Here is a 17776-nt window from a genome sequence, read left to right as displayed (position 1 = left end):
CACACAGTGTGCAAGTGACAGAGATTTGCATTGCCAAGCTCCCTCCATCCCCTTCTCTCTGTGTGGAGGAGACAAGGTACAGGAGTGGGGGAAGAAGGGACACCCTGCTATCACCCCCGTTCTCCCTTCCACACCCTGCACAGCAAGCTGGAGGCTCTCAGAGGGCAGGAGCAACATGAGAGTGGGTGGCAAGGCAACTGAAGTGCCAGCACTGGATAGCTTCCTGGCGAAACCAGTCAGGATCACCTGTCAGAGGTTTCAAGATCTACTGGTAGATCCCGATCTACTGGTTGGTGACCACTGAAGTAGGGTAATATACAGGCAGTCCCCGGGTTACGTACAAGATAGGGACTATAGGTTTGTTCTTAAGTTGAATTTGTACGTAACTCGGAACTGGCTCCAGATTCAGCCGCTGCTGCTGAAACTGACCAGCGCTGACTACAGGAAGCCCGAGGCAGAGTTGCTCTGCCCCGAGCTTCCTGGAATCAGCCACTGATCAGTTTCAACAGCGGCTGAATCTGGAGCCTGGGACAGAACAGCTGGGGCGCTGCCGGGTAGGTCCCCCCAGGACCAACCCGGCAGCACCCCAGCTGCTCTACCCCAGGCATCCACAACAAAAGCCTGGTCTGCTGGGGAGGGGGGCGCACTAGCTGCGCCCCCCCCCCCCAGCAGACCAGGGGCACCCGGAGCAGCTTTTCTCACCCCGGAGGACGCGGTGGCGGGACCACTGCGCGTCTGGGTGGTCCCGCCGCCCACGAGTTCCGGGGTGAGAAAAGCCCTGTTCGTAAGTGCGGATCCTACATAAGTCGGATCCGCGTAACTCGGGGACTGCCTGTAATTAAAGCCCATCGACATAGATTTATTGAAAATAGAATTTGGATGATAAAAATAAGTGTTGTTGTAATATACTTAGACTTCTGTTGGGAGTTTGACAGGGACTGCATGGCATTTTGACTTAACTTTATGTTATTCTAATTTCTTAACATAGTATAACATTAAATGGTTTAAAAGCTGGCTAACTGATAGTTTCAAAGTGTAATTGTAAATGGAGAATCCTCATGAAAAGATGTGTTTCTATTGTGGCTCCTGCAAGGTTTGATTCTTGTCACTTCACTATTTAACATTTTTATAAGTGATCTGGAAGAAAACATAATTCATCACCGATAAAATTTTGTTGATGACTCAAAAATTGGGAGCGTGGTATAAAGAATGAAGAGGGGACAGGTCACAGATACAGAGCAATCTGGATTGCTTGGTAACCTTGGCTAAAGCAAACCATGTGTGTACCCACATGATTAACTCAAAAAATTAATTGTGATTAAAAATTAATCACAGTTTTAATCACACTGTTAAACAATAGAATACCAATGGAAATTTATTAAATATGTTGATGTTCTTTTACAATTTCAAATATATTGATTTCAATTACAACACAGAATACAAAATGTACAGTACTAATTTTATATTTATTACAAATATTTGCACTGTAAAAATAATAAATGAAATAATAGTATTTCTCAGTCCTCCTCCTACAAGTACTGAAGTGCAAACTCTTTATCATGAAAATTCAGCTTACAAATGTAGATTTGTTTTATTGCATAATTGCACTCAAAACCAAAATAATGTAAAACTTTAACACTCATAAGTCCACTTAGTTCTACTTTGTTTTCAGCCAATCAATAAGAGAAACAAGTTTGTTTCCATTTCCAGGAGATAATGTTGCATGCATCTTACTTACAATCATAGAAGCATAGAACACTAGAACTGGAAGGGACATCAAGAGGTCAAGTCCAGTTCCCTGCCCTCATGGCAGGACCACGTACCATCTAGAGCATCCTTGATAGATGCTTATCTAACCTGCTCTTTAGTGTCTCCAATAATAGAAATTCCTCAACCTCCCTAGACAATTTATTCCAGGGTTTCATCACCCTGACAGTTAGGCTACGTCTATACTGAACACTTATTTTGGAATAAGCTATTCTGGAAGAAATACTTGAAATAGCTTATTTCAAAATTGTACGTTTACACACCAAATGCCCACAGAAATATAATCATAGAACTGGAAGGAACCTCGAGATGTCATCGAGTCCAGTCCCCTGTCCTTATGGCAGGACCAAGCACTGTCTATGTCTAGATCATCCCTGAAAGGTGTCTGTCTAACCTGCTCTTAAATATCTCCAGTGATGGAGATTCCACAACACTTCCCTCTCCTCCCCCCCTCCCCACAATTTGTTCCAGGATTTAACCACCTTGACGGGAAGTTGTTCCTGATACCCAGCTTAAACCTCCCTTGCTGCAATTTGAGCCCATTGCTTCTTGTCCTAGCCTCAGAAGCCAAGGAGAACAATTTTTCTCCCTCCTCCTTGTGACACCCTTTTAGATACTTGAAAAACCACGATCATGTCCCCTCTTAGTCTTCTCTTTTCTAAACTAAACAAGCCCAGTTCTTTCAGTCTTCTCTCATAGGCCATGTTCTGTAGACCTTTAATCATTTTTGTTGCTTTTCTCTGGACCTTCTCCAATTTCTCCACGTCTTTCTTGAAATGTGGTACCTAGAACTCGACGGAATACTCCAATTGAGGCCTAATTAGCGCAGAGTAGAGCGGAAGAATGTCTTTTTGTGTCTTGCTCACAACATTCCTGTTAATGCTTCCCAGAATCATGTTTGCATTTTTTGCAACAGTGTCATACTGTTGACTCATGTTTAACTTGTGGTCCACTATAACCCCTAGATCCCTTTCTGCAGTACTCCTTTCTAGACAATCACTTCCCATTCTGTATGTGTGAAATGGATTGTTTCTTCCTAAGTGGAGTACTTTGTATTTGTTCTTATTAAACTTCATCCTGTTAAACTAGAGAAATGGTCTGAGGTGATCCCTATCCTCCATAGCAGTTGCAACCCCTCCCAGCTTGATATCATCTGCAAACTTAATAAGCTCTATGCCATCATAAATCATTCATGAACAGGGCTCGCCCCGCTTGCCAGTCACGCGGTTCAGCACGCTGCACATGCGCAGACCGCGCTGCGCATGCGCTGATCGCTGTGCGGCGCCAGGCCAGGCTATAAATCTACTCGCCCGTGGCGAGTAGATTACCTTAATTGTCAAGCCCTGTTCATGAAGATATTGAACAGAACGAGTCCCAAAACAGACCCCTGTGGAACCCCACTCGTTATGCCTTCCAGCATGATTGAGAACCGTTAATAACTATTCTCTGAGAACCGTTATCCAGCCAGTTATGCACCCACCTTAGATTAGCCCCATCTGGGTCGTATTTCCCTGGTTTATTGATGACAAGGTCACATGAAACCCTATTAAATGCCTTACTAAAGTGTATACCTCTATCGTTTCCCCCTTAGCCACAAGACTTGTTATCCTATAAAAGAAAGCTATCGTATTGGTTTGACATGACATGTTCTTTACAAATCCATTCTGGCAGTTACCTGTCACCTTTTTATATCTTACTAGAAGATCATCGAATGTGGCAGGGTTTAGACTTCTTAATACTGAGCATCATGTCTTTGAATAATTTCTTGGAGGGTTATCTCCTCTTCTGGCTGCCTCAAGTACAGTGGTTGGTTACATGAAATAGTCATGTTATCAAAGGGTTATAGAGACAAGCAGAAAATAAGCCTGCTTTAGGGTCACAGGTTGGGGTGTTTGGTTAAAAACACTCTCTCCCCCACCTCTGTTTTGTGGCATTGCTCATTATTTTCTCTCTTTGGCTACGTCTATACTGTCTCTTTTGCCGGCAGAGAGTATGCTAATAAAGCTCTCATTAGCAACTTTTCGTGCTTCATTTGCATAATCTCTGCCCGAGGCTTTTAGCATAAGAGGTTTTTGCACAAAAACGAGCAATGTAGACGGGTCCATTTTGCGAGGAAAAAAAACCAAAAAACCCTTTTGTGTGAGATCTGTATACCTCCTCTTTTAAGGCATAAGGATCTTGCACAAAAGAATTTTTTTGCACAAAACAAATCTGTCTACTCTGCTAATTTTTGCGCAAAATCCTCTTGTGCAAAAAGCATCGGAAGAGATTATGCAAATGAAGTGCAAGAAGTTGCTAACGAGCACTTCATTTGCATTGCCTTTTCCGCAAAAAAGAGGCAGTGTAGATGTAGCCTTTTGTGTATAATCCTTCTGTTCTAGCCTGCAGCTCTCACTGCTGTACTTGAGGTTACTTTCATTCAGTTCTCTCTTCCTGAGTGTTCTGCTGCACCTACACCTGAAGAAGCATATGCCAAAGACAGGAAGGAGCTTCGGGTTTTCTCTTTGTAAAAACCCTGAGAGAGCAGTAAGGTGGGCGACAGCTCCTGGGCAGTACCATTTGACAGATTTGGTGAGGTTCAGTAAGCAGCCATGCAAGTGAGCTGGAAGAGCTCTGTCTTCTATCATTGGTTTGTGGACAAGATTCAACACCAGTGACTCACAGAATTGTGGCAAATTTCAACAATTAATTTTGTTAATTTAATTTAGGGCACTGCATCGTAGGCCATTGGGGGAGAGACTAGTGTGAAATATGCAGAGAGATGGAAATAAGGAAGAAGAAAAAAAAAATTCAGCCAGAATTGTGGCCATTGTGCATGACTGGCGCAACAAATGGCTTGCTGTGTATAGATGCCCTATCCAAGAAATTCCGTGTTTCTGCTGCTACTATACACACTAGACTGTAACTATGATAAATTGACTTCATTGGAAAGGAATAAATTTCTTTCCAGTTTCTGGTCACTGACTAACATTAAATCCTTGTGTGTTACACTGTGTGAAAATGTCTTTTCCAGGAGGTGAAATTGACTGTGTTGATCAGGATGGCAATACCCCTCTGCATGTGGCTGCGAGATACGGACATGAGCTTTTGATTAACACCCTAATAACCAGTGGAGCTGATGCTGCCAAGTAGGTTGCTTAAGAAATGCTGTTCCTAATGGTCAAATGTTACGGTTATTGCTAGATAATGTTTATTTTCGAGTTACAGTGTATTCATTTTAAAATGCAAGTGCATAATTATGAATTCATTAACAAATAGTTTGTATTAGTAAGTAGCTTAAAAGATGAAGGAATTTGGATTCAGTTTAAAATATTAAGCTGTTAATGAAGGGTGTGTAATTCCCTTAGGCTATGTCTAGACTGCAAGCCTCTTTCAAAAGAGAGCATCTAGACTGCACGCGGAAAGAGCCTCTTTCGAAAGAGAGCATCTAGACTGCACGCGGAACTTTCGAAAGAGCAAGCCGCTTTTTTGAAAGAAAGCACCCAGTGAGTCTGGATGCTCTCATTCGAAGAAGCCCTATTTACATTCAAGAACGCCTTCTTTCGAAAGAAGCACTTTCGAAAGAAGGCGTTCTTCCTCGTGAAATGAGGTTTACCGCCGTCGAAAGAAAAGCCGCGTTCTTTCGATTTAATTTCGAAAGAACGCGGCTGCAGTCTAGACGTAGGTGAAGTTTTTTCGGAAAAAGGCTACTTTTCCCGAAAAAACCCCTGAGTCTGGACACAGCCTTAGTGTCTAGAATACATTCATGTTCATAACATGTAGTACTTAAATTGATTTCTTCCTTTATCTAGTATCTATTGGGGCTGGATAAGTATCAGTAGAAATGGACAAGGACAACTCAAGGTTTATTTCATACTCTAATGCAGCTTTGGTGCACAGTCTTAGTATCTTATGGTTTTAGAGCGTCAACTGGCTGAAATGATGAGGCTGATTTTTGTTTTGGGGTTTTCTTGAGAAAAGCTGAGATATGAGTTTTGATGTGTTGTTCAGCTCTTTGTGCTCCGAGGTGTTGATTTGGCTAGGCTGATTTTTCCTCTGTGTTTGTGTGTGAGTGTGATAGAGAGATTGCATTTGACTATGCTCATGATTACCAGTACATGTGTATATATACATATTACGAGCCCAATCCTGGGAGGGTCATTGATTTCAGTGGGCATTCAGTACCTCCTTAGACTTTGGCCTAGAGTTAGTGAGGTAACAGAGCACTCGATTTCCAAAATGGGAGAGGATTAAATTGAACACTGAAAAGGAAAAGAGATGGTATTTGGAATGTAGTCATGTTGGCATTAAGCTTTTCATTTGGAGAGTTTGAAGTGAGTATTTTTTCCCCGTATTTTGCTATCTTCTTTGTTAAAACTGCTTCTCACCAGTCAAAAAAGAAAGGGTCAGGTTTATACCAGCTTGAGAATCTGGTCCTTTTTGACTAAATATGATTTTTGCTATGCCTTTCCAATATATAATGTTTGAGTCCATCGGTTTCCTGAAGTTTAAGGTAACAATGAATAGCAGTGAGATAAGTGGCTCTTGCAATCTAGATTGTCTGCTCAAAATTTCTATTTCGCACTTGGATGACTTGTACATTGATCAAATAAAATACCTTTGCCAACAGCAGATGTATTTAAAGTGAGAAGTCCGCTTAGTTGTAGTAGTAGTCCAAATGATGGCATTGTTCTGAAAAAGAAATTATGTACCCAGTACTTCCAAAGGGAATGAGCTTTTAATATTTGTTTTATGTAAATAATTTTGGCTTAATTCCCTGAACTGGCACAGAAAAGGAAGGATTTCTACAGTGCTGCTAGCAGAAACTGCAGACAACAAGGTCAGTCATTTGATGCATTTGCATTTCAGGGGTATGGAAGATAAATAATGGAGGGAGCAGTTGTAAGCAGCTCTATACAGTCTGGCACTGACTAGCACATGTGCAAATTGCATCTCTTGATGGACACCAGCCAAAATATGCACTGGGGAAATGTGGCTTGAAATAACTAGGCTGGAGGGGGAAATTGATGTAAAAATCAGAAATGGATGGGAAATACTGAATATGACTGTACATTACAAATCCTCTTTGTGATACCAGGTTAAATAAATACAGTCACAGCTTAGAAATGCACCTTTTTAGATAGACTTGAACAGCTTGGTGGAGCTTGTGCCATTTCCTTTCAAAGAACAGAGTGTCTGAGCATCCTTGGGTAGGTTTACTCTGTGAGAGAGTTAGATGCTGGCAGGGCATTGATTAAATTAAATGTATATAGTATTGTAGCTCACTTCTGATGTTGTCAGGTAGGAAGGTTAACAAATGCAATGAGAAAGGAAAGTGGAATGGGAACACAGATGTTGCAAGAAATCATATATTTTTTCAAAAATTGTGTTTGTCCTTGTGTGCATAATACAGAATGCAGAGTGTCTGTGTGTGAGAGAGCGAAAAAGTGAGAGAGAAAGTGAGAGTGTGTGAGTTAAATTTGCACAGACTCCCACCTGGGTTACATATTTTGCAGTTTTGACTCAGTTGCCAACTTTTGTAAATTTTAGCTTTCTTGTTAGTGCTGGATTTTGAAGAGTGTATCTTTGTATGAAATAACTTTCGCTAAAGCTTCATAGTTGTCCTCTAAGAATTTTCCTGACAATAAATTTTTCATGAAAACAAGTTCCTTCAAGGCTGTATCTGAAATCTTGCCTAATGACATGATCATGTTATGTTATATCCTTGGGTTATCTTGAAAAAAACTGAGTTATGGCTATGAATCCATTTAGCATCTTCCAGGACTTTAGTTAACTGTTTTTAGCTAACAGTAGATTCTCATCCCATGCAGTTACTGATATCAGATGCTCTACAGTGATATGCACCAAAGGGTCCTCAATGAAGACACCATGGCAAAATCCCAAAAGATGAACCTAACGTTTGGGTCCTGAATCTCAGTCAGACATTTACTTGATTTTTCAAACATACTGAGCACTCAGTAGCTGCCATGGACATGATTGTGGGGTGCACTGTACTTTTCAAAATTAGGTAGGTGGATTTAGAAGCCTAAGTTTAGGCTTCTGATTTTGAGACTCTTTGTAGTAGCCTTAAAGACTACTACTGTCTGTGTAGTAGTGTTGGTAAAGTAATGTAAGTATGAATGACACATTGCAAAAACATGCCAAAAAACAAGCAGAGAGTCTCAAAATCAGGAGCCTAAACTTAGGCTTCTAAATCCATATTTAGCCACCTACCTAATTTTGAAAAGTATAGTGCACTCCACATTGATGTCCGTGGGAGCTACTGAGTGCTCAGTATGTTTGAAAAATCAAGTAAATGTCTGATTGAGATTTAGGACCCTAATGTTTGGTTCATGTTTTAGGGTTTTGCCAAGGAGTCTTCTCTGAGGAGCCTACAGTCTAAGTGAAAAATGCATAGAGACATTGCTAGTGAGGATATAGGGAGGGTTGGGGAAATGGGTGTGTGTGTGTGTGTGTGTGTGTGTGTGTGTGTGTGTGTGTGTGTGTGTGTGTGTGTGTGTGTGTTGAAGTTAGGATGTTTGGCACACAGGAGTTGGGAGTCACTTATAAATGCAATCTGACAGGAGAGAAGAGGCAAGAGACAAAGAGAGCAGTTAGCTGAATGTGGGGGGAAAAAGGAGAAATGTATGGGGTGGGGGAGGAGAGGTATACAGAAACTGAAAGGTGAGGATGAGAATATTAAACCTGATGCAAATGAAAAGGGCAAATTGTGTGACATGAGTGAAGAAACAGGTGATGGGGTCAAAGCACTTGGAGATGTCCTAACCAGTTTTGGATAAGAGGAAGTGTGAAAAAAGAGACACTAAGGCTAAGTCTAGACTGCAAGCCTCTTTCGAAAGAGGCTCTTTCGAAAGATACTTTCGAAAGAGCCTCTTTCGAAAGAGAGCGTCTAGACTGCACGCGGAACTTTCGAAAAAGCGGCTTGCTTTTTTGAAAGAAAGCACCCAGTGAGTCTGGATGCTCTCTTTCGAAGAAGCCCTATTTACATTCAAGAACGCCTTCTTTCGAAAGAGGAACTTTCGAAAAAAGGTGTTCTTCCTCGTGCAATGAGGTTTACCGCCGTCGAAAGAAAAGCCGTGTTCTTTCGATTTAATTTCGAAAGAACGCGGCTGCAGTCTAGATGCAGGTGAAGTTTTTTCGAAAAAAGGCTACTTTTTTCGAAAAAAAACCCCTGAGTCTGGACACAGCCTAAGAAGCCAGCCACGAGAAGAAGATGCAATAATCTAGGTGAGAGTTAACTAAGACACACAGTGGCATGTTAACAATAGAGATGCAGAGGAAAGATGGGTTTTAGAAACAATATAAGGATTCTATCAGTATTTACTTGAACCTCGTGATAGAATACTTGTGCTACAACCAATGGTCACAGTTGAAATCTAAATAAAATCCATTATCTTAGCTTCTTCTCTCTTTGCTTCTCATCTTGTTTTTACAAATCTGTACCTAGCCTTGTTGTCCATTTGTAATCAAAATCAGATACTAACATTATGCTTTCACAAAACAAACAAGCCTTAGAGGTTATAGAAAGTACAAATACAATGAGCCACCTACACAAGCAATGACAAAATGTTTTTAAAAGGGGAATTTTCATCATCTACCCTGACTGCTGCCCATTCTTTTGGTAACTAATAAAAATGTTTTGCCTAACAGGTGTGGTATCCACAACATGTTCCCCTTGCACTTAGCAGCACTAAACGCTCACTCGGACTGCTGCAGGAAGTTGTTGTCATCAGGTAAGTGACTCCAGCTGCAACTGTGGAGTTTAATGAATATGAACATGCTGCTTATGGCCCCTGTGTTATTTAGAGTTGTGAATTGTCCAAATGAAAGACTTCCTGTGCTGCTTCATGTGATTGTGTGGCTTTCCTAACTGCTTGCTGATAATTACTCACATTGCATCCTGTATTGTTCATTCCTGAAGCCTTTTGAATGCTTTTTCCCCCCCTGGAAGTCACAAAGTTTATTTTAATTCATAGGGAAGGGGAGGAAAGGGAAAATCCTTTACCAAGCTGTAGGAATTTTGTGAGATACCGCTTACACATGGTTCAGGAGAAAGCTCCTGGGTTTAGGACAACATTGAGCAAATGGTTACATCCTGTTCAAATGGATGGGACCAAAACACATGCTTTCCTGAATCAGGTTCTCAAAATGGGACAGTGTCTGTTTGCTGCTAGTCATCTTTCAAAGGGTGCGTCTACACAGCACTCTAAACTTGAAATAAGAGATGCAATTTATGCTACAAAAATTGCGTATCTTATTTTGATTGTATTTTGAAATAGCTTATTTGGAAATCTGGCGCATCTACAGAGCACCAAATTTCAAAATAACATGCTATTTTGACACATCCCTTAAGCCTTGTGGAACGAGGGTTACAGGGATGCTGAAATAGCACACCCGTTGTTTCGAAAAATATTTTGAAACAACGGGAGTGTTCAAAAGTCACGGGGTAGCTATTTTGGGATACAAAATAAATAGCCTCACTGTCTAGACTAGGGATGGAAATGAATTTTTTGCCAAGGCCACTTTGGAAATTTTTGAAGTGGTCCCAGGTCGCACAAGAAGGGGCGGGGCATCAAGCGGAAGGGGCGGGGCATCAAGCGGAAGGGGTGGGGCCAATATGCTTCTGGGTTCCCCACCCCCAGTCCAATCAAGGTCCGGGGGTGAGGGAGTGACTTTGCTGCCCCCCTCCCCCTACATTAAGTGCCCATGCGCCTGTCATGGGAGGAGACTTCCCGCGCTCCCCTGCACCTAAGCCAAATAGGGCCTGGGGGCGGGGAGTGCATAAAGCCTTCTCCACTCTGCCCCCACCCTGTGAACAGCACACAGCACTTCAAAGCGCCACATGCTCCTGGCAAGGCAGGAAGAGGCTTCGTATGCTCCCCTGCCCCTGTCCCTGCCCCGGCCCTAATTGGCCTGGGGGCAGGGGAGGAGCAGGGCCTCTGTAGGCCGGATCCACCTGCTTGGCAAGCTGGATCTGGCCCGTGGGGGCCCTTTTGCGCACCCCTGACAAAAGGTACCCATGGAGAGTAGTAATAAAGTGCCATCTCCTGATCTCCTTATGCAGACAGAAGTTCCACTGAGTTCAAGATGGAGAGAAGGCAGTTCATACATCTTCCAGAAAACTGCCATTCCTTAGCAATTGAAACCTCCCCTCGCCACTCTGAGCCATAAGGCTGAGTCCCTGGCGATGTTTAGGGAAAAAAATAGAAAGAAAAATGTAATTTGCATAGCCAGTTACAGCAACCCCTGATGTGCTTTGTTGCTGGTTAATAAGTCAGTGCAGATTAGTCCTGCCTTTGGCAGGGGGGCTGGACTTGATGACAACCTGAGGTCTCTTCCAGATCTATGATTCTAAGCAAGCTGCTTAGACATCCCAGGATTAATTCTGTACGAATCTTCCATGGGTTATATATCCAAAGCCTTGTGCATCTTTAAAAATATCCGTTGCATGTTCCCGGAAGCATCTTTCCAGAATCTAAAAACAATTTGGAAAACACAAGCATGCCAATAACAATCGACTGCCTGCATGCTAGGCCTCTCTCTCTGACTCTCCCCATTTCATCGTGGTTTTTGTCTGCATAGCCTAGTGTCACAATTCTCTCGATAAGAATCTGCCTCATAAATGCCTGTCACATGATTGAATAGTTATGTAGCCCAAGGCTGAATGTCGAAATAGATTCTTTTTGACTTCGCAGTTCTTTTTATAGAGCTACCAAGCTTGAGCAGCCACTGTCCGTTTCCATGACAACCTCTTGCTGACTATAGTTGCTTGCATTCTGGTTTTCCTAACTAACTGTTTTTTCTGTCTCTGCAATGTTTCTTGTGGTTTAACTAGGACAAAAGTATAGCATAGTGTCCTTGTTTAGTAATGAGCACGTGCTGTCTGCAGGCTTTGAAATAGACACCCCTGATAATTTTGGAAGAACGTGCCTCCACGCTGCTGCTGCAGGAGGGTGAGTAGTTAAAATTATAGCTGTTACGTTAGTTGTAATTTAATTGTGTAACTCAAGCCAGCTGTACCATCTGTAAAGGAATTTGTTCCCATTAAAGAAGAGCAAAATAATTCGATGTAAAATCTTTCTCTCTCCAGGCAGTGTTCCACCAGCATTCAGTAAATTGCAGCTCACATTAGGTCTACATGCAGTGTGAGTAAGAGTGGCAGGACATGGCCTTTGATTATAGAAGGCTAGTGTGTGATTTGAAACACAGACCTCTGGGAGGGAGGAACAATTCCCCTATCTCCTGCCCGTCTGCACATTGCTTAGACTTTGGGTCCAGCTGCAGGAGCAAGAGAGAATCATAGAATACTAGGACTGGAAGGGATCTCGAGAGGTCATCAAGTCCAGTCCCCTGCCCTCATGGCAGGACCCAGTACTGTCTAGACCATCCCTGACAGACATTTATCTAACCTACTCTTCAATATCTCCACAACCTCCTTAGGCAATTTATTCCAGTGTTTAACCACCCTGACAGTTAGGAACTTTTTCCTAATGTCCAAACTAAACCTCCCTTGCTGCAGTTTAAGCCCATTGCTTCTTGTTCTATCAGAGGCCAGGAAGAACAATTTTTCTCCCTCCTCCTTGTGACACTCTTTTAGATACTTGAAAACTGCTATCATGTCCCCCCTCAATCTTCTCTTTTCCAAACTAAACAATCCCAATTATTTCAGTCTTCCTTCATAGGTCATGTTCTCTAGACCTTTAAAAGCGGCGAGGAGTCCTGTGGCACCTTATAGACTAACTGAAATGTAGGAGCATAAGCTTTCGTGGGCAAAGACCCACTTCGTCAGATGCATGTAGTAGAAATTTCCAGAGGCAGGTATAAATATGCAGGCCAGAATCAGGCAAGAGATGACGAGGTGGATCCAATCAAGGAGGATGAGGCCCACTTCTAGTAGCTGATCTGGAGGTGTGAATTCCAAGAGAGCAGAAGCTGCTTTTGTAGTTAGCGAGCCATTCACAGTCTTTGTTTAATCCAGAGTTGATTGTTTCAAACTTGAAGATGAACTGTAGCTCAGCAGTTTCTCTTTGAAGTAAGGTGCCACAGGACTCCTCGCCGCTTTTGCAGATTCATACTAACACGGCTACCCCTCTGATTCTAGACCTTTAATCATTCTTGTTGCTTTTCTCTGGACCTTCTCCAGTTTATCCACATCTTTCTTTAAATGTGGTACCCAGAACTGGACACAATACTCCAGCTGAGGTCTAATCAGGGCAGAGTAGAGCGGACGAATGACTTCTCATGACTTGCTCACAACACACCTGTTAATGCATCCTAGAATCATGTTTGCTTCTTTTGCAACTGCATCACACTCATATTTAGCTTGTTGTCCACTATAACCCCTAGATCCCTTTCTGCCGTGCTCCTTCTGAGACAGTCGCTTCCCATTCTGTATGTGTGAAACTGATTGTTCCTTCCTAAGTGGAGCACTTTACATTTGTCCTTATTACATTTCATCCTGTTTACCTCAGACCATTTCTCCAATTTGTCCAGATCCTTTTGAATTATGACTCCATCCTCCAAAGCAGTTGCAACCTCTCCCAGCTTGGTATCATCTGCAAACTTAATAAGCGTTCTCTCCATGCCGATATTTAAATCGTTGATGAAGATATTGAACAGAACTGGTCCCAAAACAGACCCCTGCAGAACCCCACTAGTTATACCTTTCCATCAGGATTGTGAACCGTTAATAACTACTCTCTGAGCACAGTTATCCAGCCACTTATGCATCTACCTTATAGTAGCCCCATCTAAGTTGTATTTGCCTAGTTTATTGATAAGAATATCATGTGAGACCGTATCAGATGCCTTACTAAAGTCTAGGTATAGCACATCCACCGCTTCTCCCTTATCCTCAAGACTTGTTATCCTATCAAAGAAAGCTATCAGATTGGTTTGACATGATTTGTTCTTTACAAATCCATGCTGGCTGTTCCCTATCACCTTATTATCTTCCAAGTGTTTACAGATGATTTCCTTAATTACTTGCTCCATTATCTTTCCTGGCACAGAAGTTAAACTGACTGGTCTGTAGTTTCCTGGGTTGTTCTTATTTCCCTTTTTATAGATGGGCACAATATTCGCCCTTTTCCAGTCTTCTGGAATCTTTCCTGTCTTCCATGATTTTCCAAAGATGATTGCTAAAGGCTCAGATACCTCCTCTATCAGTTCCTTGAGTATTCTAGGATGCATTTCATCAGGCCCTGATGACTTGCAGACATATAACTTTTCTAAGTGATTTTTAACTTGTTCTTTTTTTAAAATTTTATCTTCTAAACCTACCCCCTTTCCACTAGATTGGCAGTGGTTGTAGTGGCCAGAAATGGTACCTACCTGGTGATTATTTGGTAGTCTTGTAGTTGTGAGTTGTCTGTTCACTTCTTGGTGGACCATTGTGCATTTCACAAAAGTCATCACCAACCATCACAAGTACATAATGAAAGTATTTTGAACACTGAAAAAGGATTGTTCTTGTTAAGTGTTTATTTTATATGGTTAATGAAAGATGTATGGTAGTTTCGTGGACTTAAATTACCCTGACAGAGCACTCTTCAGAAAATACCTCTTCTTAAAGCTTACAATAATACCCTGAAAGAGAAGGGAATAAGATAAGAGGCAAAAATTGCCTGTGAAAATAAGTCAGTTTTTATTTATGGCTGACTGTAATTATCCCTAACAAGACCACTTATCTTGTGTACATTGTGGGGAGCATTCTATAGATATTTTATACACAGATAGTGGGTTAACATCAGCTTTGCTCCATCCATGTCTTTTAGACTGGAACTTGAGCTATACATAAAACATGCATTTTCCTCTTGGTGCATGCCTGTTACTCCCATTAACATTAATGGAAGTTATATTGGCATTGAGAAGAAACTATGTTCCAAAAATATCTTTTCCCATTTCCTAGTAGAAATGAGTTATTGCTCCTCTGAATGACAAAGGAGTCTTGGAAGATCATTGTGCTTCATTACATGATCTTCTGGTTTGGCATTGTACATTTATTTACTTGAATTATAAAGATATTAAAATGCACCTATGTTATTTACTATTAAGAATCACTTCAATTTAAACAGTAACAATACAGAGTTGTATCATAGTGAATTCATTCAGTAGGGATACAAACTATGAATAATCCCTTCAAAAGCAATACAGTTCTGAAGGATGGGTTTCAACTTTAAAGTTGTTCTTAAGTCTCATTGAAGAAAATGGGACATAATTAAAGTTAAGTTTTTGCTAAATGCTTTGCAGAAAAGAATGGATTTCAGCATATGTGTAAAAAATTAAGCATGCCCTGAAGTTCTGCCCTGAATTGGGACCTAAATCTCCTCATTATTAGCCCAGCATATTTTGTAAGCTTGCTTCAAACTACAAAAATGTTCTTGGAAAATTTCTTAGCTCAATGTGTGAACCATTAGCAGCACAACTCCCTTTGGAAATGTTTGACTGCCTCCCCCTTGAATCCAGGATATATATATTAAAACACTTTCTACTTTACTTGTCTGGAATAGAATTCCAAAGTTATCCAGAAATAAAGGTGTCATCTTTACAAGTTTTCTTTTTCTCCGTTCTTTTGTTCAGGCTTGAATTGCAATTTCTGCACAATTTCTGCACTGCTAAGAGTGAATGAAACAACACTACTTTTTTGGGTACTCGGTCAAGATGAGAACTTTTGTTTTGCTCATGCTTTGTTTTCTTTCCTTTTCTTTTCAGTAATGTTGAATGTGTAAAACTCTTGCAGAGCAGTGGAGCAGATTTTAATAAAAAGGACAGATGTGGGAGGTATGTACATTGTGAAGCTTTTTCAGATGTATTTCAAAGAAAGAAAGAGAGGAAAAAAGCCCTCAATCTGGAAATCATATGTTTCACTTAAAAAGGTAAACCGTAAAAGGGGGTAGGAATCACCGTTTCCCAAGAGGATACTGCTGATTGAAGTTAAATGCCAAAAAGACAAATGCAGATTACATTAAATACATGAAAGCCAAGCCTAGGCACTTCAGTCTTTCTTATTTAAAAATATCAGTAATTTCTTTCCTCATTGCTCTCCACGCTTTGTGCCCAACATAGCACCTGCACATCACTGTAGGGAGAACTACTGCTTATCAGCCTTCTTTCTAGACTTTCTCAAAGTAAAATAATGTTGAAATAAATGCAGAAATGGATGTACCGATTCAGTCCCCGACACGCCCCTGATGTATGTTACAAATTCGGCCAAACAGTTTTCACCCAGGCCGCAGATCTAAAAAACAGGTGTCTGTCTATTAGCGTTGCCAGATGATTTCAGAAAAAATACACAACAACAACAACACATGAGGAAAAAGTTTGTTGAGAAAAAAAAAAAAAAAAAAGGGAGGGGGGCGGATCCCGAGACTTGTTAAGAAAAAATCCCCACCGTTTGTCCCCTTTAAAAAACAATGTGGTGAGGCTGTCCGCCATCTTGCCTCCCTGCGCCAGACCGGTCAGCTCCCCTGTGGAACCTGGTAAGCACTAGGGTTGCCAGGCTGCCTCCGTATTGAGCTGGACAGCCCAGGATTTTAGCCTCCTGGCTGGGAAAAAGTCAGAAAGTACTGGATATTTTAGGTGTCCGGTATTTTCTGAATTTTTTTTACTGGACATAAGACGAAAATACCAGACTGTCCGGTTCAATACCGGACACCTGGCAACCCTATCTGTCTTCTAGCTCTGCTCCTGCAAACACGAACATATGTGCTGAACTTAAATGCCTTCAGTGTCTACTCAGGGTGTGTAAAGTTAAATCGTGTGCTTAAGACTTTTGCAAGGTTGAGGCCTAGCCACTTAAACAAATATTCAGAATCACTGAGCTCTCATCACCTCCCAGTTTAGTTAATGGGAATTAATGAATGGGTCTGCCATTTTGAAAATCAAGTGAATTTTCTGAAGAGCCTACATTTTTTATGTGTTAGAGAAAGGGGGCCATTCTTATGCACGACACAGCTTCTGAGGGCAGCTTAAAATTAGGGTTTGCAGGTGTACAGTTTTGAACCAGACAGTCCAATATTTGAGCTTTCTGTTTGGGAAAAAAATTGAGAAAATATAAATGTCCGGTATTTTCTAAATAGGATGTAATGTAGATTGTGATGGAATGTCAAGTGTGTCCGGTATTTTTGTTGAAACCATCTGGCAACCCTACTTAAAATAATCAAATCAATCTCCCATCTTCCTCTTGAGCAATTTTCCATCCTCTAGGCCCTCTGATTGGGAGCGGGGGAAAGCGGGCAATTGTCCTGGGGCCTGCCAATTCTAAAGGGCCTGGAGTGCCCAGCGGCCGGCACCAATACTGCCCTACGTCCTCTAGAATCGCTAGAAGTGAATGTCGCCAGAGACTAATTTGTGTATTTTGGTTGGACAAAAAGCTGTAAATAAAGCCAACCCCCCCGAGATTTGGGAGAGGGAGCAAGAGAGGGCTGCATTGTTTTTACCTCAGACATCTCTAGGAAAGGTGCATTCGGGACTATAGAGTAACCCATGTTACATTTTAGATAGCGTCTGAAGTCATAAATTGCTATTTGTTTTTCAGGACACCTTTGCACTATGCAGCTGCGAATTGTCATTTTCACTGTATTGAGACATTGGTGACCACTGGGGCAAATATTAATGAAACAGATGAGTGGGGACGTACTGCGTTGCACTATGCCGCTGCTTCGGACATGGACAGAAAGTAAAAAAGCCTATTTGTATTCCTCGCTTTTACGTTGTTTCCTACTCAGAGACATTTATGCTCTTTTTACGCCACAATATCATTTAAACCAACAAAAATAAACCACTAGCAAAGGTATTTTTCCTCCTCCCCTTTCTCTGACCAGAGGTGGGCAATAATTTTAGACAAGGGGCCACTTCACTAATTTTTGAAGTGGCCCTGTGCTGCCCCGCAAGGTTCTGAACAGCTGGTGCTTCCCTCTAGGCACTTGCCCCCTTCCAAGGCAGGAGGAGACTTCGTGAGCTCCTCCCACCCCCAGGCCAGTTAGGGCCAGGGGGCAGGAGGAGTATG

The 17776-nt window shown here is 41.7% G+C and overlaps 1 protein-coding gene across 9 annotated transcripts in view; it reads left to right on the top strand.

Annotated features, from left to right (window-relative positions):
- ANKRD44 (ankyrin repeat domain 44) overlaps positions 1-17776 on the top strand; it is a 221277-nt gene that overhangs the window by 136140 nt on the left and 67361 nt on the right. For 6 of the 9 annotated variants that reach the window (XM_014570888.3, XM_006117911.4, XM_075934240.1 and 3 more), the window contains exons 10-14: positions 4781-4895; positions 9418-9500; positions 11603-11720; positions 15481-15549; positions 17306-17446. In XM_014570888.3, the coding sequence (XP_014426374.1) occupies positions 4781-4895; positions 9418-9500; positions 11603-11720; positions 15481-15549; positions 17306-17446 (526 nt within the window). The remainder of the gene's footprint in view (positions 1-4780; positions 4896-9417; positions 9501-11602; positions 11721-15480; positions 15550-17305; positions 17447-17776) is intronic. The other 3 variants (XM_075934242.1, XM_075934241.1, XM_006117913.4) reach the window with 1 other exon arrangement.

The sequence above is a fragment of the Pelodiscus sinensis genome, chromosome 7 (assembly GCF_049634645.1).
Source record: "Pelodiscus sinensis isolate JC-2024 chromosome 7, ASM4963464v1, whole genome shotgun sequence".
Taxonomy (NCBI): domain Eukaryota; kingdom Metazoa; phylum Chordata; order Testudines; family Trionychidae; genus Pelodiscus; species Pelodiscus sinensis.
The sequence above is the reverse complement of the archived record's forward strand: the minus strand, read 5'-3'. Positions and strand labels throughout refer to the sequence as shown.